At 37.5% G+C, this 24,690-nt stretch overlaps 1 protein-coding gene across 4 annotated transcripts in view; it reads left to right on the forward strand.

Moving 5' to 3' along the window:
* The first annotated feature begins 3,933 nt into the window (after window positions 1-3,933).
* Window positions 3,934-24,690, forward strand: part of LOC128227263 (uncharacterized) — a 47,590-nt gene continuing 26,833 nt past the window's right edge. For 2 of the 4 annotated variants that reach the window (XM_052937622.1, XM_052937624.1), the window contains exon 1: window positions 3,938-6,472. In XM_052937622.1, the coding sequence (XP_052793582.1) occupies window positions 5,079-6,472 (1,394 nt within the window). In that variant the 5' untranslated portion in view covers window positions 3,938-5,078. Of the gene's footprint in view, window positions 6,473-24,690 lie in introns of all 4 variants that reach the window. The other 2 variants (XM_052937623.1, XM_052937626.1) reach the window with 2 other exon arrangements.

Below are 24,690 nucleotides of genomic sequence, written 5' to 3' on the forward strand. Positions count from 1 at the left end.
TGGGTACTTAAGCACTTTTGTTCATTTAAAAATTTGAATAATGGAACATGAGTATTTAATTAAAGTGTTGGGCTTGATTGTGTAAATTATACCACTGGCCGTTCGAAAAAAGGAAAAAAATCATATTAGCCAGCAAAAAATATTCCTCTGATAAAATAATTCAATGCCCCAGTTTACATCGTTATTTATCATGTACATTGTAATTGTGCAGGAAATATACTTTTCTTTTACAGATAGAAAAAATATATATATATCATTTGCGAAAAGATTCCCGCTGATCAAATAATCCTACGCCCCAGTGTACAAGGTTATTCTGACAGACGGCCCTAATGTCTGGTAAAGTCTGGATGGACTCTATACTTGATAATGCCCCGATAAGATAAATGTTCACTGCTCTTTTATTGAAGATTGCCACCGATTTTTTGTGTTTTTGTGGCAAGATTTTTTTATACCCATGAGAATAAGTATCTGTTGATCTGTTTAAGTATACTTGGTGAATTTAGGAGCATAATTATACAGTTTTAATATACAGGTGTTGGTAGTAAGATTTATTTTTTTTTAATTTAGAAATTGCATAAAAATGATTTTCACAGCATAGTCCACATAGTAACACCTGAAATGCAATAGTTTTGTTTGCATGATTGCACTGAGGATGGAAAACATGATTCAGTGTAATTGATTCCCAGAAAAAAGCAATTGTTTGAAACTTTAATTATAAATTCAGTCAGTTTAGACAGACACACAAACAGAAGAAATGCATGGCGTTTGTTGTGATATCCCTTTTAAAAATATGTTACTTACCGTATTAACAAGCTTTTCAAACTTGTGCTGTGAGGAAGAGGGTGATCGAGTGCTCTTGTGATATAGGTGTCCGCCTCTAACCCAAAAGGTTGTGGGTTTAATCTCCACCTTGGGTACTTTCTTTTGACCACTCAAATATTTAAAATTGACACGAGAGTCCGTAATGAAGAACCAACTTTGATCTGTCTTGAATTTAATAATAAATTCTGACTGTTTTGATTGGACTGTAAAATGGTATTGCCAAAAGACTTAATTGAATCACTGAGGCATATCTATGGAAAAAGATATGGTAATCATTATATTGAATATGGACCCTGGTTTCTACCCAGGAAACTTGGACACCAGAGTAATTGCACTAATGCTTATAAGCATTAATGTCACAAAAGAGCTGAAAGAAGTATAATAAAGTATAAACTAAAATCCTGCCCTCATTCCACCCAGGTTATATCAATTATAACAATTACTTCTAATAGTATTGACATCGGCATTTTTCAGAATTTAAACTGAAAGTGCATAATGAATTCATCTCAGTACAACTCATTACTTATAATCATTGTTTGATAACTTGATTCCCATCAACAGATGATTTGATACACACTGATTGATGGCGATGGTGTCTGCATTTCTGAATCAACCCTTCTCCTGACTGAAAGATTTCCGCTAATGAGTTCCAATTAGCTATAAAACATTCATATTTAAATAATAAATATAGGCTTGATATCTGGGTCATAGAATGTGGTAGGTAGTAAAAATTGTAAATATATTTTGAGATTTGTTTACAAAGAAATTGTACCTAGCAAAATCCCCCACATAGGTAAACAAGTTCTGCAAGATCTAGATGATCAGATTTTGATTTCTGTTCGGATATTTTATATTTAACACAAGAGTTAGGCAATCCTATGTTACAAACTTCATTCCATGATTTTTTTTCATTATACACATATAAACCTCTGAGAGATAAAACTAGTCATTTATGTCCAATTTTCAACTCATTGTCACTATAACAAAAAAGACACATTGGAGGATTTTTATGGCATAACAAATTTATGTGATTCAAGTGATTGAGCTGCCCACTCTTCAACATTCGATCTCATGCAGCTGATTTTCAATGAGGTTTTAATTTGAACAGCAGAACACTTTTAATGACAAGGGAGGTAATTATCTACCTTCCTGCCAATTTGGGAAATCCTTTTTGCTTCTGTAGTTTAGGGGGGTTTCTTGTTTCTTGTTGCAGTAAAATTTAAAGTGGTAGTTTTGATACCAAGGGAGTTTATTGAAATATTTCTATCCTTTAGCAAACATTAATGGGACATTTGTGCTGAATAATGTTTTATTAATCTCTTCTTTTCAATCATTTGGCAAAAAGATTACAAAATATTTTATTTTTTTTAATTACCTTTTTATGTGTCGTACTGTAATGCAAAGTTATAAGACACATTTTTCCCTGTTATCAATGTTACTTCATCTGCATTAGTTATTATTCATAGTCATTGTCTTAACAGATGCTTACTGAGAAATAAACAAAGCTTAACAGCAGGCTATGTAAGAAAATCATTTGTCTTCCATCACTAATCAAGAGGAGCTGCTAATTGTAACAACTGCTGTTGCTTGAGGAGAGAGAAATAAACAGGTTTCCTGGCAATTCTTACATGCATATTGTTACATTATATAAGGCAAAAGAAAAACATGCTTTTGATTTTTATCCCTGCCAACTCCTGTTGGAAACCCCCCTGATCGTTTTTTATTGTACAGAAGTCCAGCCTGGATGGGTCATAAAAATAGCAGCAACATCAAAACATGCCATAAGCATTTGTATGAAAGTGACTGTCATGTATTTTAATTATTTATAGGTAATCAATTAGAAGAACAATTAAGAGCAAGAAGTAAATTTGACTATATTTTGTACATAGTGGGTTAATGCTTAGGAAATGAAACCTAAACCACCTGTGCCATTTTATTTTTTATAATAAGGATGAGAATCCAATAATTATATTTCACTGGCCTAATCAGGCATTCTGTGAATACTTACCTGCTCTTTCTTATGTAATTTATATAAGACTGAAGGCTTAGGAATAGGGAAATATGACAAAGTTGGGCTGTGATTGAAATGTCTCTCAGCTCACGCTGGCAAGCCAGTGAAACAATCCTGGGCACTTAAAAAGAAATCTGGGATTTGTTATAAGTTTATATATTCAGTCTTGTGAATTAAATACTTTAAATATATATCGTTATGAACATAGAGTATTTGGGCTTATACTGACAGTAAAATCTTAATTTCTATGATTGGTTAGGCCCCACAGATTTCGTAGGTTTTTTATTACCACTGTAAACTTGCCTGTACTTTTGTATTTAGTATTGCAGTAAGTACTTTGCTATTAATTACTTTTTATAATTGATCGAGGGTTATTCGCATCATCTCCTAATAAATAAGAAAGTCTGCATGTAATGTGATGTTATTTCTTTGAGAGGGATAATTAAGTGAGGCAAAGTGTACACATTTTTTTCCCTCATAATGTGAATGAAGTAATGAGTTTCTATTTTATGCTGTTTCTGTAAAAACTGAACACTTCAACTGTAAATTATTTTTTTAAAACATGTTGAAGCTTCTTGAAAAGTAGGAGGTCATGTCTGACTCCTGGCTATAATGCAGTCAACAGGCATATGCAGACTCCATAACAACAACCTTTTAGAAACAAAAACCAGAAGATTTCTTAGTACAAAAACTTGGATTTCATAACTTGAAGACTCAGTATAATATTCAGTTTTAAAATATTTATTGTTCATTTTTCAGATTACCTAGGATTTCCTTTATTTTTTGGTTATCATCTTTAATTTTATTAAAAAGAATTTAAAAAAATTACAAAACACAGACAGGTAAATTTTGAAAATCATAGCTATCATTTCCATAGTTGTCTCCCTTAAAATTTCCCCACGCATCTTTTCAGAGCTATCTCAGAATGATATCTCAGATAGAAGAGCCAACTTAATGTGTTTTGCACAGCAGTGAGCCCCTGAAAATCTCTTGAGTCTACCTGGATATACCTTTAAAACATCACAGAACTGATTTTTACATTTTTGTCTTGGATTATATTCAGGTTTGAAATTTTACAGCTATCGGAAATATATATATATATATTACTTTTGTGCGCGTGGAGTGTGGAATATATTTTATACAATAAATGTATAACTGGTGTGCTGGCATATTGCGAACAGGCCTATTTATTATATTTTGGCAGGATGTACCATAGAGATGATGAAATTAGGAAACATATAGTGGTGCTGTGATCATGCTGGAGTTAATGATTTACTCTCTGGAGTGGTTATTATTATAACCAGAAGGCCGGTATACTGGTTGGATTGAGATGTTTGGAAAATATATAGCCAGTACAAGACTAGTTATGATAATTGTGGACATGTGAGACCATTGTGTTTGTGGAACTGTTCAGAAATTTTGTTTGTGTTTACCAGGAAGCGATGCACCATGTGCAGGACAGAAAACATGAAAATATCTATGGCTATTAAAATGTTTGCAGCTTGTAATGTTTAGAATAGATCTGCCAGAAGTTGAATAAAAAAAATATTTTCCTTGGAATTTCTAAGAAAAACAAAAACGGGTATTGAAAGGCATTGAAAAGTGAAAGATGAGTTACGATATACCATGACTTCACTGAAAGATGAGTTGATCTATATATACCTGGTATCTGATCAATCGTTATGCTTTGATTAAAATCAAAAGTTATTCTTAACAGGGCAGGATTATTTCCATAGAAACAGAAAACTAAGAAAAAGAGAGTGTGTAGTGAAAAACAGGAAATGCGAGTGCACACCTGCTGAGTTAAATGAGAGTAAAGACCCTGCTATTGTGATTGTTTTATTTGGTATCTATGAGATAAAAAAAGAATATAGTTGGTCTATTATTCCCATACCAAACAGATAATGAGATAGTTATCAGAAACACAAGAAAAAGCCTGTTTATAAGTCCTTGATTTATACCAGTGGATGGAGCCATGAAAGACCTTGATGGAATTTTTATTTCTCTACAAGAATAAGGAAGATTTCCTGGTTGCTTGCAGCATAAAGCTTCTTTTGATTCTATCTCTGTTCTTTAGTTGGTTTGGTGCGATTTCAGCAGTTCAATATGGAATAGCCAGAGGAGGAACTGGGTTTTTTATGTGATTTTCGAATTTTCCGAAGAATTCTGATCAAAATCTGGATGTTGTGCATGGGTTTGGAATGTAGTTCAGAAATGTAGGTAGATCGGAAACTAGCAATCAGCTATGTCATCTTGGTTAGCTGCGCTGGGGCCGTGTGCCAGCCCAAAGAGCAAAGCAAAAGAGCACAAACATGTTGAATCTGTGGGTAAACCGCTCAGTCTTTCGTCTATAAAGAGGAGGGGTTCCCTTACTGATGTTCGCCCTACACGAAAGGTCACTGGGTCAAGAAGTTTTCGTGAAAAGATTCATGACACTTTTGAGGGAAGTCTTCGTAAGGTCAAAAAGGCAGGAAGTCTTGAAGCTGTGCATCGCAATGGCAGGGGTGAAACATATGATAATCCTGACACTAATATGAACGTTTCGACTTCGTTTAAACCAAAACAGTACAAGGGAAATCATTCAGGGACATTACCAACAGGTGCAGAAATCGAAAGTGCTGGTTTACAAAAGGACAAGTTTTGGACCAACTTTTATAATACTCTTCCTAGGAATAGACACAAGGAGAGACCAAAGGACCTTTCTTTACAAGACTTACCAGTGACTGAGAAAGATTCGGAAACAGACCTTACCCAAAACAGAGAAATAGAAATGAAGCCTAACTCTGATGGTCAATGGCAGGGGTATGCTACTAGTCCTAGGACAAGAAGAAAGAATAAGGGCCTGGAAAGGATGAACTCAGCCCCTAGTTCAAGAAATTCCCCAATGAAGGGTGGCTATGACAATGAAAACAGAGCAGCATCAGATGGGCAAGCGAGTCCTCAAATAATTGAGCTTGCAGATGAACAAGTTTTCGAAAACTCCAATGGTGGATTTATAATAATGCCAAGATCTGTTTCTCTGCAAGAAGAGTACTGGATGCCAGGTGGAAAAGGGGGCTCTAAGGTTGAGCTAAGGAAAGTCACCCCAAGCCCAGACCGGCTTGGAGCCCGTCGGTCTCCTGTTGGAAGCCCGGTACAGGTGCCCGGTCATGTTTGGGTGAGGACCAAAGAAGGGAACATGGAGCTAAGGCCCATTGAGAGGCACCCTAGAGACCTACCATCCCCTTCTGATTCACAGAAAACTGACTCCTCTTCTGCGATATACAACATGACTGCCAATACCTTGTCTAGTATTGCTATGGTGCCCAAGTTTCCAGTCGAGGACAAGCTGCCTGCTGGTTTATCCACAAGCATGACCCAAACACAAAATGACCAGAGCTCCTCCCAACCAGGGTCTCTTCATGGTTCATACATGTCTCCAGAGGAATACCAGGCCAACATATTTGAACTAATTAACTCTCTCAACCAATCAACATCCAACCCAGCATCTCCAGAGGTCAAAAGGTCACAGGATTGTAAGGGGTCAAGGTCACCATTGGATAAACGTATCCCTGTGGAAGATGGACACCAAAAATCATTTCATACTGAAAGGTTCATAGTTCTTGGACATAGTGAGGGACAAAATGACTATGAAAAAAGGTGAGACTAGTTGATGAAGGTGGTTACATGTTACCAAATACCTGTTAATTTTCAACAAATTACTGCAGTTGAACCCTTTCAGCACTGTAGTAGCACAAAATGCAACATTAGAGACTGCCGATGTTGCAAAACTTTGACATAGAATGATATAATATCTATTATCTATTATATATCTGGTGCCGAAGGGGTTGAAATTGTACATGTATTATGTTTTACAACAGTTTTGAAATAGGCGAAACAACATCCGACAAAATGTACGCATAAATCATAATGTCAAATATATATGGCCGTTGGGGGAATCAAATGTACCTGTCTGGTTTGGTGACCACTACTTCTTAAATATGTTTGCCACAGACTGGGTCACCTACAGCAAGTTGTGCCAAACCATACAAATAATTTGAAATATGTTGGTTGTTAATGTTTCTATAAAAATTCTGCCTTCAGGTTTAAAGTTAATCTCACTAATCTGTTACTGGATTGCACTGGATGTTCTCAATAAATATTTATCAGCAGGTATACATGACTGTCTTATGGATTTTGTGATAGATTTTATTCCAAAATTTTGACGCAGATCAACCTCTTTTTAGAAAATAAGGAGATGAAAGGGTGCGTTGATATATTTTACAACGATTTAAAACTGAGATAAGTTCCTTTCATACTCTGATAGCTCGTAGTTGTTTATCTCATATTTATATAAGCCCTGCAGTTGTAAATCAACAGAAATGATAATTCTGCTATAAGTTATTGTCTGCCAAAAAGATGCAGGATTTCTTGTTAACTTTTTGGTAATTCTTTAAACCACTTCCAGAAGCAAAACAAATGAAACGATGAATCGAAATAACACTCCAGACATGCCTCTTTGTTCTTATAGATATTAAAAACCAAATTTTTGTGATTTATGCCTGCTTTATTTTCATTGATGATCTTGATTCCAGGCCAAAATTTAATTTGGCGTCAGAAATTGATGATATTAAGTGGTTTTGCAACCATTTAGTAATAATTTTCACTCCGTCTGTTTTTTGTTAAAAATTGATAGTGTTTCCCTGGCTTCTTCATGAACTGTTAATCATAGTTTTTTTTTCAAATGTTATTTTAGGCAATTTTACGTTACACTCCCTGAAGCCTTCACAACTGACTGTTTTTACAATAAATTCCTCTGATAAATTTATGACGTACTATTTTGGCCTTCTAGATGTTACATAATTATATAATAGACGTGCACCACTTAAAGCGTTAGATAATCGGAAAATTTCATGAACAATAATCAAATCCAAATGGACAACAATAATCGATCATTGAATTGGAAAAAATTGAAAGATTATTTCCAAGCTAAATATTGGTATAAAAATATTGTTTATTTCAGTTAAATTAGTTTTGACAGTAACTTAGGTGTCGATTTAAATAAACATCAATAAATTTCAGAACTTGACACATGAAGCACAGGCATAATATGGAATCAGAGGATATAGAAGTTGATAGTCCGGTACCAATTTGATGTATTTTCATGATTGGCTATGGTAAAGAAATCGATAGGCATTTTTATCTCATCTGAGCACAAAGTATTTTTGAAGCTACAGTTTTCAAAATTGGACCATATGTACACATTGAGAACAAATATCAAGCTATATTGATTACAAAGGTTAAACACTTTTACTCAGGTGAGCAATTTAGGGCCATCATGGCTCTCTTGTTTAATATATATTGTTCCGCTGAACACATGATACTATAGGCATGCATTTAATTGTTTTTAAAAAAGTTGAGAAAATTGAGTATGGATCATCAACAATTAATGGATTCATATTCCATTATTGGACCATCATTTTAAACCACTATCTGCTATTACCTATAACTTAAATGGTGTGTCATCTAAATTTGATGATGCTGACAAGTTCCATTAAAATGATGACAGGTTTTCACACACCCAATAGAATATAAAGGTTTCTGACAAAATGAAATATAAATTTGATGCCTCTCCTCAGAAAAAAGATGGGTATTAGTAATTAGAGTAATCTATAGGTTATGTAATTGAGTGTGTCAGTTGGGTTCTCAAGCTGTCACTTATCATTTTCACAGAAAAAAGTTATGGTGAGCTGTCCACAGGGTAGCAATAATGCTGTGAAAGTTCTTGTAAACTTCCTTGAGGAGGAAAGTCAAAGGTGCCACCGAGATGGACTAGTCAGTCTGAAATACGGATTTTGTATTGTTTAGTCTATGGAATTTTATGATAATTGAATGATAATTGAATGCTTTATGGTTTGTCATAACCGAAGATTGATGTTAAGGAATCTTAAGAAAATGTCATGGTATTGTTAGTATGATTACTTTTTTCCATACATCATTTAAATGCCATTCTTGAAGGATGAGTTGAGCCTTCTCATATTAATCTTGACTTTCTATAATGAAAAAGGTTGAGGTTTGTTGGTTCAAAGAACTGTTATGCAATATTGCTTTGAAAATCTAGTCTGCATTCTAGTCATTTCTTTCATCAGTTATAGCAGAAGTCAGCTCCTTTTTGCTTCTTGGAGATTTGCAGCAGCTGCTATAGCTTGCACATGGTTGTTACCTGGATGAGGTTCTGTTTAGCATTGTGCATGTCTTTCTTATTGGATCCATTGTCACTGTTGTTGTCACTTTGGGGATTTAAGTTAAGGCAGTGCCGAATGGAAGGCTCTGTCCCATGCATCTGCATCAACATTGGCATACACACCCTAAAACTAATTGTTGATCAAACCAATGTTAAAAGATGGTGAAAAGACTGTGGCTTTGCAAAATTCCCTATTATTAAAATCAGCACAGTCTAGCATTTCCGGTTGCGGCTGTCCCAGTCCAGTTGCCGCACATTAGAGCATATTGTGTGTCCCAGTCCAGTTGCTGCACATTACAGCATATTGTGTGTCCAAGTCCAGTTGCTGCACATTACAGCAATAATTGTGTGTCCCAGTAGCATATTGTATGTCTCAGTCCAGTTGTCGCACAATAGAGCATATTGTGTGTCCCAGTCCAGTTGGCGCACATTAGAGCATATTGTGTGTCCCAGTCCAGTTGCCGCACATTAGAGCATATTGTGTCCCAGTGTAGTTGCCTCACAGTCGAGCATATTGTGTGTCCCAGTCCAGTTGCCTCACAGTTGGGCATATTGTGTGTCCCAGTCCAGTTGCCGCACAGTCGAGCATATTGTGTGTCCCAGTCCAGTTCCCTCACAGTTAGAGCATATTGTGTCCCAGTCCAGTTGCCCCACAGTTAGAGCGTATTGTGTGTCCCAGTCCAGTTGCCTCACAGTAGAGCATATTGTGTGTCCCAGTCCAGTTGCTGCACAGTCGAGCATAGTGTGTGTCCCAGATTAGTTGCCTCACAGTTAGAGCATATTGTGTCCCAGTCCAGTTGCTGCACAGTTAGAGCATATTGTGTGTCCAAGTCCAGTTGCCTCACAATAGAGCATATTGTGTGTCCCAGTCCAGTTGCTGCACATTAAAGCATATTGTGTGTCCCAGTCCAGTTGCCGCACATTAGAGCATATTGTGTGTCCCAGTCCAGTTGCCGCACAATAGAGCATATTGTGTGTCCCAGTCCAGTTGCCGCACATTAGAGCATATTGTGTGTCCCAGTCCAGTTGCCGTACAGTTAGAGCATATTGTGTGTCCCAGTCCAGTTGCCTCACAGTAGAGCATATTGTGTGTCCCAGTCCAGTTGCCGCACATTAGAGCATATTGTGTGTCCCAGTCCAGTTGCCATACAGTAAGAGCATATTGTGTGTCCCAGTCCAGTTGCCTCACAGTAGAGCATATTGTGTGTCCCAGTCCAGTTGCCGCACATTAGAGCATTTTGTGTGTCCCAGTCCAGTTGCCGCACATTAGAGCATATTGTGTGTCCCAGTCCAGTTGCCGCACAATAGAGGATATTGTGTGTCCCAGTCCAGTTGCCGCACATTAGAGCATATTGTGTGTCCCAGTCCAGTTGCCTCACAGTAGAGCATATTGTGTGTCCAAGTCCAGTTGCCGCACATTAGAGCATATTGTGTGTCCCAGTCCAGTTGCCATACAGTTAGAGCATATTGTATGTCTCAGTCCAGTTGCCGCACAATAGAGCATATTGTGTGTCCCAGTCCAGTTGCCGCACAATAGAGCATATTGTGTGTCCCAGTCCAGTTGCCTCACATTAGAGCATATTGTGTGTCCCAGTCCAGTTGCCGCACAATAGAGCATATTGTGTGTCCCAGTCCAGTTGCCGCACATTAGAGCATATTGTGTGTCCCAGTCCAGTTGCCGTACAGTTAGAGCATATTGTGTGTCCCAGTCCAGTTGCCTCACAGTAGAGCATATTGTGTGTCCCAGTCCAGTTCCCGCACATTAGAGCATATTGTGTGTCCCAGTCCAGTTGCCATACAGTTAGAGCATATTGTGTGTCCCAGTCCAGTTGCCTCACATTAGAGCATATTGTGTGTCCCAGTCCAGTTGTCGCACAATAGAGCATATTGTGTGTCCCAGTCCTGTTGCCGCACATTAGAGCATATAGTGTGTCCCAGTCCAGTTGCCTCACATTAGAGCATATTGTGTGTCCCAGTCCAGTTGCCGCACATTAGAGCATATTGTGTGTCCCAGTCCAGTTGCCGCACAATAGAGCATATTGTGTGTCCCAGTCCAGTTGCCGCACATTAGAGCATATTGTGTGTCCCAGTCCAGTTGCCGCACATTAGAGCATATTGTGTGTCCCAGTCCAGTTGCCGTACAGTTGGGCATATTGTGTGTCCCAGTCCAGTTGTCGCACAATAGAGCATATTGTGTCCCAGTCCAGTTGCCGCACATTAGAGCATATTGTGTGTCCCAGTCCAGTTGCCGCACATTAGAGCATATTGTGTGTCCCAGTCCAGTTGCTGCACATTAGAGCATATTGTGTGTCCCAGTAGCATATTGTATGTCTCAGTCCAGTTGCCGCACAATAGAGCATATTGTCAGGGTTCGAATTTAACTTTGAGGAACACTCGCAAAATTTTGCGAGTGCATTTTGAGGCAACTCGCAAAATGACAAATCAACTTGCAATTTTATTATTTGCTTTATTCCCTTATAATATTGTCTAATTAAAGTAGAAATTAACACCTAAGACATATTATGAATATTTAAAAGTGACTCGACTACTAGAACTTGTTGATGGCTTATTTTATTTGGGGGGTATGGAAAGACTCGTCTGATGCTGGCAGCTTTTTGATAACAAAGCTGTCCAATAATTTGACATTGTTCACTTTGTATATTTACCCTCGCCATCGGGTAATTTAATACCCATTCTACAAGCACGCTACAGATTTCATTAAGCTTGTAAGTATTAAGAACAATAAAATAATAAATTTAAAATAAAAAAGCAACAGTAAATGTAGCGTGGATACTTTGGACCATGAACTATATCGATCAACGAAGTCTATTCAATTTGACAGTTGGGCGGAAATGTATTCAAAGGATGATGGGGTTTACATATAGTGCGCAAAAGCGCTAAATTTAGCCAATGATTGAGCTAGGTGATTACGTCATTCGTATTTACTTTGTATTATGCACGCCTCGGAGCATCCCGGAAATATTCGAGATAAAACTCGGCCTTTTCTGTATTTGTTCTATTGTTGAAAACCTACTAGAGCGTGACTCCGTACTGTCTTCTTTATACCGGTAGTGTAAACATGCCACTTATAGGCTGTTCACACTCGACTTCATAGCGGAATTAAGTTCATGTTTATTCTACTTTCCTTTTAACATTTTGTGGTCTAGAAAAAGCCACTCGCAGAATTTTGCGAGCTTGAATAAAAGTCACTCGCAATTTCCAAATATCGCTCGCATTTTGCAAGTATGCGAGTCTAAATTCGAACCCTGATTGTGTGTCCCAGTCCAGTTGCCGCACAATAGAGCATATTGTGTGTCCCAGTCCAGTTGCTGCACAATAGAGCATATTGTGTGTCCCAGTCCAGTTGCCGCACAATAGAGCATATTGTGTGTCCCAGTCCAGTTGCCTCACATTAGAGCATATTGTGTGTCCCAGTCCAGTTGGCGCACATTAGAGCATATTGTGTGTCCCAGTCCAGTTGCCGCACAATAGAGCATATTGTGTCCCAGTCCAGTTGCCTCACAGTAGAGCATATTGTGTGTCCCAGTCCAGTTGCCGCACAGTAGAGCATATTGTGTGTCCCAGTCCAGTTGCTGCACAGTTAGAGCATATTGTGTGTCCCAGTCCAGTTGCCGCACAATAGAGCATATTGTGTGTCCCAGTCCAGTTGCCTCACAGTTAGAGCATATTGTGTGTCCCAGTCCAGTTGCCTCACAGTTAGATCATATTGTGTGTCCCAGTCCAGTTGCCTCACAGTTAGAGCATATTGTGTGTCCCAGTCCAGTTGCCTCACAGTTAGAGCATATTGTGTGTCCCAGTCCAGTTGCCATACAGTTAGAGCATATTGTGTGTCCCAGTCCAGTTGCCTCACAGTAGAGCATATTGTGTGTCCCAGTCCAGTTGCCGCACATTAGAGCATATTGTGTGTCCCAGTCCAGTTGCCGCACAATAGAGCATATTGTGTGTCCCAGTCCTGTTGCCGCACATTAGAGCATATTGTGTGTCCCAGTCCAGTTGCCTCACATTAGAGCATATTGTGTGTCCCAGTCCAGTTGCCATACAATAGATCATATTGTGTGTCACAGTCAAGTTGCCATACAGTAAAGTGGTGATCCAATTCATCTGCTGCTTGGAGCCAACAGTCTTGTTGGCTTCACAAGCTCTTTTCTTTTCTAGCATATCATTCTGAATTCATCTGAAATTCTGACTACATACGAAAATGAAGTTTGATCAGACATCTTGTTGCAGCAATCCCTAGACCTTGTTGATAATTATCAGGTTCACAAAATAGGAATCTACAGCAACTTAGAGTAGATAGATCATATTGATTTTGAGGTCTTTGGGTCAAAGATTTAAAGGTTACAGTGACTTTGAATGCAAAAAGTTTGTCAGAGTGATAATGCTTCCATGGCCCTCAAACTTAACATGAAGGTTTGGTGTGACCAGTAGATGAATTTGAGGTCATCAGGTCAAAGGTCACAGTGCCCTTGAAGGTTAAAAGCTTGTTCAGTGATAACTTGACAATGCTTGTACACATGAGAGTCATACTTGATAAGAAATTTGTGGATGTGACTAGTAGATGTGGCTTTTGATTTTGAGGTCAAAGGTCAGATCACTGATCTTGAATGCAAAAAGCTTGTCTGAGTGATAATTTGACAATGCTTGCACCCATGGCCCTCAAACCTGACATGAAGGTTGGGTGTGACCAGAAGATGACCCTTATGTGTTTTCGGGTCATTAAGTTCAAAGGTCAAGATCATAAATCTTGTCTGAGATCTAACTTGATAATGTCTGCACCAACGGTTCTTAAACTTGATATGTAGATTGGGCGTGACCAGTAGATGGCCTCTATTGATTTTAAGGTCATCAGATCAAATCAACATTGTTTAACTTAAAAAAACAAGGCCAGACCAGCATTGGCAGCCGTTCCACAGCGCTCTCATTTGTTTTCTTCACACATGCCTATTTTGTATACATGTACAAAATCTGAAATCACTGAGTGTTCAATATCACTGTTCTTTCATTTTGAACATGAGGCATAATCATGAAACTGTGAAGTAGTTTCAAACCTGTGTGTAATGGTCTTATGTTCTGGCACATCAAGTGTAAAATTCCCCCTTCAATGGTCTGTACACCTGGTTTTAAAGTAAGCAGGTGGATTTCAGGATGCTATATAACAGACAAAAACTCATCAGTATCAATTAGCCGGCAATCGGGTGATTACAAACTGCCAAAAAACACAAGCATACATTGAACACTGGCAGCTACCTGAAGCCATTACCAATACTCTTGTTCTACAGGGAATACAGGGATATTGCTGATATTTGCTGCATGTTCCTGCATATTGAAGAATAAAAACGCTTGTTACCTTGATCATCGACAGATTCAATGTGTCTGATCAGAGAGGGGGGGGGGGGGGGGGGGGTAGAAGATCCCCAATATCATAGTTTAAAAAAAATTAAGCATTGAAGGAAGGGGCATACGTTTCAAGCTAGCCCCGCTCTTACGTCAAATCTGGAAACAGCCGTGGATGCCTTGATGTTTCTAACTACCTTTGTTAGAGTACTTCACAAATAACTAAGAGGTTGTACAAGCTACCTTGTGATTTATTTTTCTTCCTGCATCTGACATTGTGCTTGTCTAAAGATTACCACATTGTTTCATTATTTCTGCAATGGTTTTGTACCAGAATAGTCAGGATTGAAATACTTGTAATTGTTAGCTCCTATGGCAACATTACAAGTTTTTTTCTTCGCCTGCATGGAGCCATCCTGTCATAATAATGAAGTGATGAGGGATGAATGATCTTGTCACAGTAAAGTGATTATAAATGCTGCATCCATGTAAACTTAATTGAGATGAAGCTTGTCTTGTATTTTGACGAAAAGAGTCAAGGTATTTACATAGCTAAATAAGTCTTGGTTTTGATGTCTGCATTTTAAAGATATTAAAACAAAAATTGGTACACAATCATGTTCACTATTACGATACATAAGTGTATAGCAGGTTCTATAACTCTGGCTATTTTGCCAGGGTGAGAGTGGTCTAGTGGTATAGGTGTCCACTCTCTCACCCAAGAGGTTGTGGGTTTGATCCTCACCGGGAGTACTTTCTAATGGCCTTTCAAAATAGACAACAGTATTTTTTCTAAACAAACTGATTTTTAGCTCGACTATTCGAAGATTATGGAGAGCTATACTACTCACCCAAGTGTCGGCGTCGGTTAAGGATTTGCATGCAATCACACATAGGTTAATATCTCAGCAACTACTTGAGGTATTGCATTGAGACTTTATACACTGGTACTCAACCTTCCAACCTACTTAATTAACCCAGTTAGAACACTTTAATTTGCATTTAATGCAAATAATAGGCCTTTATTTTTCGACTTAGAAATTCTGGTAAGGTTTTGCGTGCAAGCACACATAGGTTAATATCTCAGCAACTACTTGAGGTATTGCATTGATACTTGATACAATGGTACTCAACCGTCCAACCTACTTAATTTACCAAGTAAGATAACTCTTGTTTTCATTTAATGCAAATAATTGCCCTTTATTATTCAACTTAGAAATCCTGGTTAAGGTTTTGTGTGCAAGCACACATAGGTTTATATCTCAGCAACTACTTGAGGTATTGCATTGAGATTTTATACTGTGGCACTCAACCATCCAATCTACTTAATTAACCAAGTAAGATAACTCTAGTTTGTATTTTATGCAAATAATAGGCCTTTATTATTCGACTTAGAAATTCTGGTTAAGGTTTTGCGTGCAAGCACACATAGGTTAATATCTCAGCAACTTCTTGAGGTTTGGCATTGAGACTTGATACAATGGCACTCAACCATCCAACCTACTTAATTAACTAAGTTAGATAACTCTTGTTTGCATTTAATGCAAATAATTGCTCTTTATTATTCGACTTAAAAATTATGGTTAAGGTTTTGCATGCAAGCACACTTAGGTTAATATCTCAGCAACTACTTGAGGTATTGCATTGAGACTTGATACAATGGTACTCAACAATCCAACCTACTTAATTAACCAAGTAAGATAACTCTAGTTTGCATTTAATGTAAATAATTGCCCTTTATTATTCAACTAAGATATTCTGGTTAAGGTTTTGCGTGCAAGCACACAAAGGTTAATATCTCAACAACTACTTGAGGTATTGCATTAAGACTTTATACAATGGCACTCAACCATCCAACCTACTTAATTAACCAAGTTAGATAACTCTAGTTTGCATCATATTATAAAAATGGCCCCTTTTTTAGACATAGAAATTCTGGTTAAGGTTTTGCTTGTTACCACTTTTAAGTCAATACCTCAGCGAATACGTCATGTATTGCATTGAAACTTTACACACATGCTCCCAACCATTTAACCTTCTTCTTTAATCAAGTAAGATAACTCTATCTTTCATATTATATAAATTTTGCCCCTTTATTATGCGACTAAATTCTGGTTAAGGTCTTGCATGTTAGCACACATAGGATAATATCTCAGCAATTACTTGATGTATTTGTCACCGTGTGACTTTCTCTTTCAAATTCTGTTAGAAAATTTATTGTTCTTTTTTTTGGTTACATCTTATTTTTCTATGATATTTACTTTCATAATTTCCTAAAGAGACTTTTGTCAGTCATTCTAATTGCAATTGAGTGTTTTGACATTTCTGATAAGATTTTACTGCTTCCTCATCTTAATTATTATCAGTTAGTTATCTCAGATCATAATCATAAACCTTACTCTTTGAGACTTTGACACTTCTCAATTATCTCAGACTTAATCTAATTGTAAATTTTATTTTGACAATAATTATTTTTGAGTGACACTTTCTAAAATCTTCGATCATTATCTTTTTATCACTTAATTCTGATTGGTAACTTCTACTCTTTAAGTTAGTATATAAGTATGTACATTTTTCATTTAAAGAAAGAGAAGAGAAATTTGTACATTAGAGATACATATAGACTAGGAACTTTGTACTTCTTCTTTTACTAAGGAAATATCTTTGAACTACTTTTTTTGTGACTATATAATTAATTCACTTACTTTCATAACTTAATATATCACATGGACTATTGAATGTTTCTTGTTGAATAAGTCTTTGGATTTATCTTTGTTAACTATTCAACTTAAATGTGGAATTAATAAAGAACCAACTTTTAAACATCTTAATTGGACTTGAGTTGTTAATCAAAGTGAACCATTAAACGTGATCTGAACTTAAACGGTAACTCGCAGTTGTGCCAGCTAATTCCCCAAATTAATGGCCAACTGCACGTGCTCCTTAGACAGTGTGGCTCGGGCTCGGTGACCACCCCTACTATACCGGAGTGTATATGCTGGCCCGTTCCCGACGCTGCACGACTTAACTGGGGTGCGCGGTGACATATGGTGGAGAACAGCGGGTAATCAATTTCTACATTGATTCGGTCACCGACATCAACTCAACGGAAACATCATCAGCCGAGACAACTTCACATCAACCATTTCAGCTAGAAACGAGTCTTCTTGAACAGAAGAATTCTACTGGATTTAAGTGTATAGTGAGTGTCAAGTGCTAAATTAAATAGTTAAATGTGATATAAGTGTTCAATATGAAATGGATTAATTTTATCAACACAATCAACCATAAAAGCTTCAAGATTCAACATTCCTGGTGAGAAAATTCCTTCAGTTTCAATAACAGCTGATTTGCGTCATCAAAACTGGACATCAACCCTTCAATTAAACATTGTTTGGTAACCACTGTGTTCCTATTTTATCCTGAGACCATCCTGCTGATTGAACTCTAGGAAAATGTACAAGTTCTAAGTTGCTGGTTGAGCCAATCACACTTCTTTGTTCCAAGAAGATGGCTTCCAGAAAGAAAATAGGTCATTCTTGGCAATGCTCCAAGAAAATTTGCAAGAAATATGCCATTAATTCAATAGAACAACCTACAAGACCATTTACTCCAGTGCTTGAGAAAAACAAGATAAACATTTCAATTAACAGCAAATCTGTGGAATGTTTAATTGACACTGGAGCTGACATCAGTTGCATCAGCAAGTTTCTGCTAAAATCAGTTGCACCTAATGTGGAGATTAAACGGTCCTCCTTGATGACAATAGTTGGTGCTTGTGGGGAAAGACACCCTGTGCTTGGAACAGTGGAGCTTGAATTCAACTGTGAGGAACATTCATTTAAGCAAATATTCCACGTTTTTGAACATTTACAAGCCAAAATTATACTTGGCGTGGACTTTCTGATCAAGAATAGTGTGACAGTAAAATTTGGTGAAGTTCAAGTTCCAATTGAAAATCACAATGGAATTACATGTGCTACCATTTCCACAGAAAAAGTGCTTCATCAACAAACTGAATTGGCAAGACCAGTTTCACAAACCATAGTGCCACCACACAGTGAACATTCATTTCAAGTGAAAATCAATGGATTTGCAGATGGTTCAACTATTTTAATTGAGCCCATGTCAAACATTTTAGGAAAGAACCAATTATCTGGATGCAAGACACTTTGTACAGTAAACAATGGTCAAGCTCGATTTAGGGTCTTAAACCCTACTGAACTACCTGTATTTCTAAGCAGTAAATTAGCAATAGGCAAAGCTCAATTAGTGGACAATGATTTGTGTTTTGATTTTGAAGAGGAAACATATGACATTAACATTTCCAATATAGATACAGCAAATTCAAACTTAAATCTTACATATGACAAAAACTTGGTGAATGAACTGGGAATCAACCTGGACAATAATGGAAATTTAACTGAAACCCAAAAATTACAAACTTACAATTTATTAGCAAGAAATCGGGATATCTTTGCCAAGGATTTATCTGAAATTGGTGAGACAACCCTTCATACACACGAAATCTACACCAAGCAGGGAGCTCGACCTGTGAGCTCTGGTCCATACCGCCTGTCTCCAGAGATGAGGAAAGTTTTGGATGGTGAATTGGATGAGATGAAAAGGAACGGGTTCATCACTGAGAGCAACACACCCTGGCATAGCCCCGTTGTCATGGTGAAGAAACCAAATGGGGAATGGAGGGTTTGCATTGACTATCGCAAACTAAATGAAATCACCGAGCCAATGTCATACCCCATTCCTCATATGACAGACGTCTTCGACACCTTGGCTGAGTCAAAGGCTACCATCTACTCTACTTTGGACCTCCGTTCAGGCTTTTGGCAGGTTCCTCTTGGGGAAGAAACTAAACACAAGAGTGGCTTCATCACGCACAGAGGCGTCTTTGAATTCAATAGGTTAAGTTTTGGGATGACCAATGCTCCAATGACCTTTCAGGCCCTGATGAGCAAAGTACTCCGAAACCTCAACTACAAGATTGCTTTGGTCTACATCGATGACATCCTGATTTTCTCCAAAACCTTTGCCGAACATATCCATCATCTAGACACCATCTTCAATAACCTGCGACAAGCAAATTTGAAACTTCATCCAACCAAGTGCAAGTTTGCAACAACCAGTGTTAAATATCTTGGGCATATTATTTCAAAAGACGGGTTAACTACATCTCCAGAAAATATTGAGAAAATAATGAAAGCTAAATCACCAAAATCTGCCAAAGAAATCAAACGCTTTTTAGGAATGGCTGGATATTATCGAAAGTTTGTGAAGGACTATTCTAAAATTTCTCAACCCCTCCAAGATCAACTAAAGAAAAATGTAAAATTTCAGTGGACTCAAAAATGTGAAATCGCCTTTAAAACACTCAAAGAAAAATTAACTAGTGCACCAATCCTAAAATACCCAGACTTTGACAAACCATTTGTACTTTCAACTGATAGTTCAGAATATGCAATAGGATATGTGTTAACACAGGAATACAACAAGAAAGAGCACCCCATCAGCTTTGGAGGACGATCACTGCGTGAAAACGAATTAAAGTGGCACATCACAGACAAAGAAGGGCTTGCATTAGTGGAAGGAATACAACATTTTAAACATTACCTTGCAAACAAACATTTCATCATCTACACCGACAATATTGGCATAAAATATCTTCAAAAGATCCAAGACTGTCAAGGTCGCCTTGGGAGATGGAGCATTCTACTACAAGGCTACGACTTTGAAATCCGCCACAGAGCTGGTGCTGCCAACCACACTGCAGACTTCCTTTCACGTCAAGAATACAGCTCTGAACAAACAAAATATTCTACAGACCTAGCAGACCACATTGGTTCTATAAGCGCTTCAACAAAAACCTACATTCAGACATCATTCCAGTATCCTGATGAACCAGACATAGTTGTTTCACCTATAACAGCCATTCAAGACCCACCAGACAACATTAACATAGACACCATATCCAATGCTCAACAATCTTGCTGTGATCTTCAACACCTCTACAAATACCTGAAAACCAGAGAAGTCCCTGATAATGAAAAACTAGCTAGAGCGGTAGCAGCTGAATCCTACAACTACATCATTGAAAACCAAGTTCTATACCATTTCCACACAAAACGCAACAAGAATCGACCACAACATGAAAGAATCATCAAATGCATTGCCATTCCAAGAAAACTTCGCGACGACCTACTCAAGTCCTACCATGATTGTCTAATAGGAGGAGGACATCAAGGCTCAGAGAGAACTTATGAGGCCCTTCGTAGTAAATACTTCTGGCGATCAATGTATACCGATGTCAGGCAGTATATTCAATCCTGCGAAGTGTGCCAACAATCCAAGAGAGCTTTCAATAGTAAGCCACCTCCTCTTCACCCACAGCCAGTGGATGACATCTTCAGTCGCTGGCACATGGACATTCTGAGTGGACTACCTACTACAAAGGAGAAATATAAGCACATTCTTTTAGTGGTTGACAGCTACTCAAAATGGTGCGAGTGCTTCCCTTTGAAAACACAAGAAGCCCCAGAAGTTGCAGCTGTCCTCTACCGGGAAATCATTTCCAGATACGGAGCTCCAAGGACACTTATCAGCGACAGGGGAAGGAACTTCATGTCCCATCTTGTGAATGCCTTATCTGAACTCTTCCAGATCAAGCGCAGCTACACCAGTTCCTATCATCCTCAAACCAATGGACTGGTAGAGTCTAAAAACTCTTTCATTCTTCAATCATTTCGTGCCTACTGTAAAAATCAGCAAGATGACTGGCCAGAATATCTTCCTGGAATTATGATGGCATACCGTTCAACTCCCGCAACCCAATCAACGGATTACAGTCCCTTTTTCATGTTATTTGGACGAGAAATGAGGCTCCCTATCGACACTGTGTTACAACCAAAAGATCATCTCTCTCCAGATATCAAACTGAACCTCGCTCGAATTACACAGAATGTGGAGATATGTCGCAAACTTGCAGGCGAAAACATACAGCGGTCACAGGACAAGTACAAGAAGCAGTATGACAAGTGGTCTAAACTTCCCAGCTATAGACCAGCTCAACGTGTTTGGCTTTACTGCACTAAAGTACCACCTGGGAAAGCACCCAAGCTACACCGCAAGTGGGTTGGTCCCTACTACATCACTCTGGTTGGACCAAACCATACATACAAAGTGCGACATCAGGCAACTAACAAAGAGGTACAATCCCTTGTCAATGCCAAGAGGCTCAAACCATACTACGATCCTGAAGAAAGGCCAACCAATATTCCTGATGATCTACATAATGCAGCAGATGAGCTTGATCCTGATCAATTAAATGACAACCTAGATGATGATATTGAAGACAATGATCCTGCACCGAACAATACTTCTGACATTCAGCAGCAGCCAGCTACAAATTATCCTCAACATAATAATCAAGCTCTTCAACAAAATGACCATACAGCCGACAATCAAGTCGAACAGCAACGACAACTGCAAGATGCAGCAACTAATCAAAATCCAGTCAATGTTAAAACAGGGAAACCAAAGATGAAACCCAGAGCTAACAAATCATCAACAGCAGACAAAACCAAAACTGTTGCATCAAAATTTCAACCTCAACAGAAGCAGCACACCATTAAAGATACTCTACCTATGAACAAGAACCAGGATAAACAACCTAATGTTAAGCAGCATCAGATTCACAGTAACCCTCAAGCATCTTCACCTCAACCAGGACCGAGTGGCATCAACAAAACTCCAACATGCCCAGATTGCAAAGAACCTGTTTGTCTCAAACTACCTACTTCAAGAATTCAACAACTTGAAGCTAGCAAAAGACAGAATGGAAAACTTTACTACAAAGTTCGTTTCCAAAACAAGGAATTTGCTTGGTATGTTCAGTGCAGAGTTCCTGGACACCTCAAACGAGAATTTCACGCCAGCAAAGCAATGCACGGAAAGAAACGCAAAAGACCACTTCGGCAACACCAGCACAAGTTCTTCAATCAAGTTAAACCTACAGTTAATTACATTCAAAAACAAAGCTTTCAGCAAGACCCTAAAATCAATAGAAAGAAAAAATCAAAACAAAACTACAACCAGCCTTTCCAAAAATACCGGAGCTACAATAGACCACATTTCGAAAACCAACCACATCATCAACAATATGGTGACATTATCCATGAACAATCATTTGCCTCGTCTCCTTTCGATGACAACTTCCAGGCCTTCGAAGAACCATACTACAACAACAACTTCCAGACCTACCAACACCCTTCTTTCAACAACCACTTTCCTTATGAACCTCAATGTCAAAACAACTTTGAACCTTACCATGATCCACCAATCCACGACAACTATGATGAACCCAACCAAAATGAATGTTTTCAAGATTGCGATCACTATAACAATCATGCACGCTACAACCAGGTAGAAGATCACTATAACAATCATGCAAGCTACAACCAGGTAGAAGTAATACAGAGTATGCTGGACAATTGTGCTAAAATTACTAAAACCTTGGACATTAGCTGCACTAAAGAAATCTTAGAACTGCTGATTTAACTATCATTTTTTTATATTCTGGTCTTCGATTTTCTAAGGGTTAATTTTTAATTTTTGAGTCAACGCTCAAAATTCTAAAATATACTAGATATTACAACTTTATTGCGCAAAAAGTTTGTTTTATCGCATGTATGCCCTTATAATATCGGATATTGGAATCAAAATAAAGTGAAATGAGTTAAACTGTATAATTACTTCATAATCTTATATACATGTATATGTTCTTTAAACCTATTTTGTATGTGGATCCACACTGTACATATCACTGTATATAGCAACTTGTATTGTCATTATTTTTCATTTGTATTGTATTGTTACATGGGTGAAAATTCGTCATATAATATTCATGTTATGTTAAACTTCAATTATAGAATTAGAAAAATCAAAAAAAAAAAAAAAAAAATCTACTTATGTTAAAGTTATAACTGTTTTATTAAGTTCGGGACGAACTTTTTGTGAGCAAGGGGGAATTTGTCACCGTGTGACTTTCTCTTTCAAATTCTGTTAGAAAATTTATTGTTCTTTTTTTTGGTTACATCTTATTTTTCTATGATATTTACTTTCATAATTTCCTAAAGAGACTTTTGTCAGTCATTCTAATTGCAATTGAGTGTTTTGACATTTCTGATAAGATTTTACTGCTTCCTCATCTTAATTATTATCAGTTAGTTATCTCAGATCATAATCATAAACCTTACTCTTTGAGACTTTGACACTTCTCAATTATCTCAGACTTAATCTAATTGTAAATTTTATTTTGACAATAATTATTTTTGAGTGACACTTTCTAAAATCTTCGATCATTATCTTTTTATCACTTAATTCTGATTGGTAACTTCTACTCTTTAAGTTAGTATATAAGTATGTACATTTTTCATTTAAAGAAAGAGAAGAGAAATTTGTACATTAGAGATACATATAGACTAGGAACTTTGTACTTCTTCTTTTACTAAGGAAATATCTTTGAACTACTTTTTTTGTGACTATATAATTAATTCACTTACTTTCATAACTTAATATATCACATGGACTATTGAATGTTTCTTGTTGAATAAGTCTTTGGATTTATCTTTGTTAACTATTCAACTTAAATGTGGAATTAATAAAGAACCAACTTTTAAACATCTTAATTGGACTTGAGTTGTTAATCAAAGTGAACCATTAAACGTGATCTGAACTTAAACGGTAACTCGCAGTTGTGCCAGCTAATTCCCCAAATTAATGGCCAACTGCACGTGCTCCTTAGACAGTGTGGCTCGGGCTCGGTGACCACCCCTACTATACCGGAGTGTATATGCTGGCCCGTTCCCGACGCTGCACGACTTAACTGGGGTGCGCGGTGACATATTGCATTGAGACTTTATACAATGGTATTCAACCACCCAAAGTAATTGAATAACCAAGTTAGATAACTGTATTTTGCAAATAATGGCCCTTTATTATTAGACTAAAAAATTCTGGTTAAAATATTCATTGTAAATACATTTATGTTGATATCTCAGCACATTATGTATTGCATTGAAATCTAATCTAACAGTGATCCATGCATGTTTAGCCAAAACTTTTCAATCCTTACACTGAAAAGCGGCGGAATAGTCGAGCGCGCTGTCTCTGTGACAGCTCTTGTTTTTTCAGGAAACAGACTTGAGCATCTTTTTATAAGCTGTTAGCTGTCTAACTGAGCTAAAGAAATTAGTATAATCATTAA

This window comes from Mya arenaria, chromosome 3 (genome assembly GCF_026914265.1).
Source record: "Mya arenaria isolate MELC-2E11 chromosome 3, ASM2691426v1".
NCBI lineage: Eukaryota > Metazoa > Mollusca > Bivalvia > Myida > Myidae > Mya > Mya arenaria.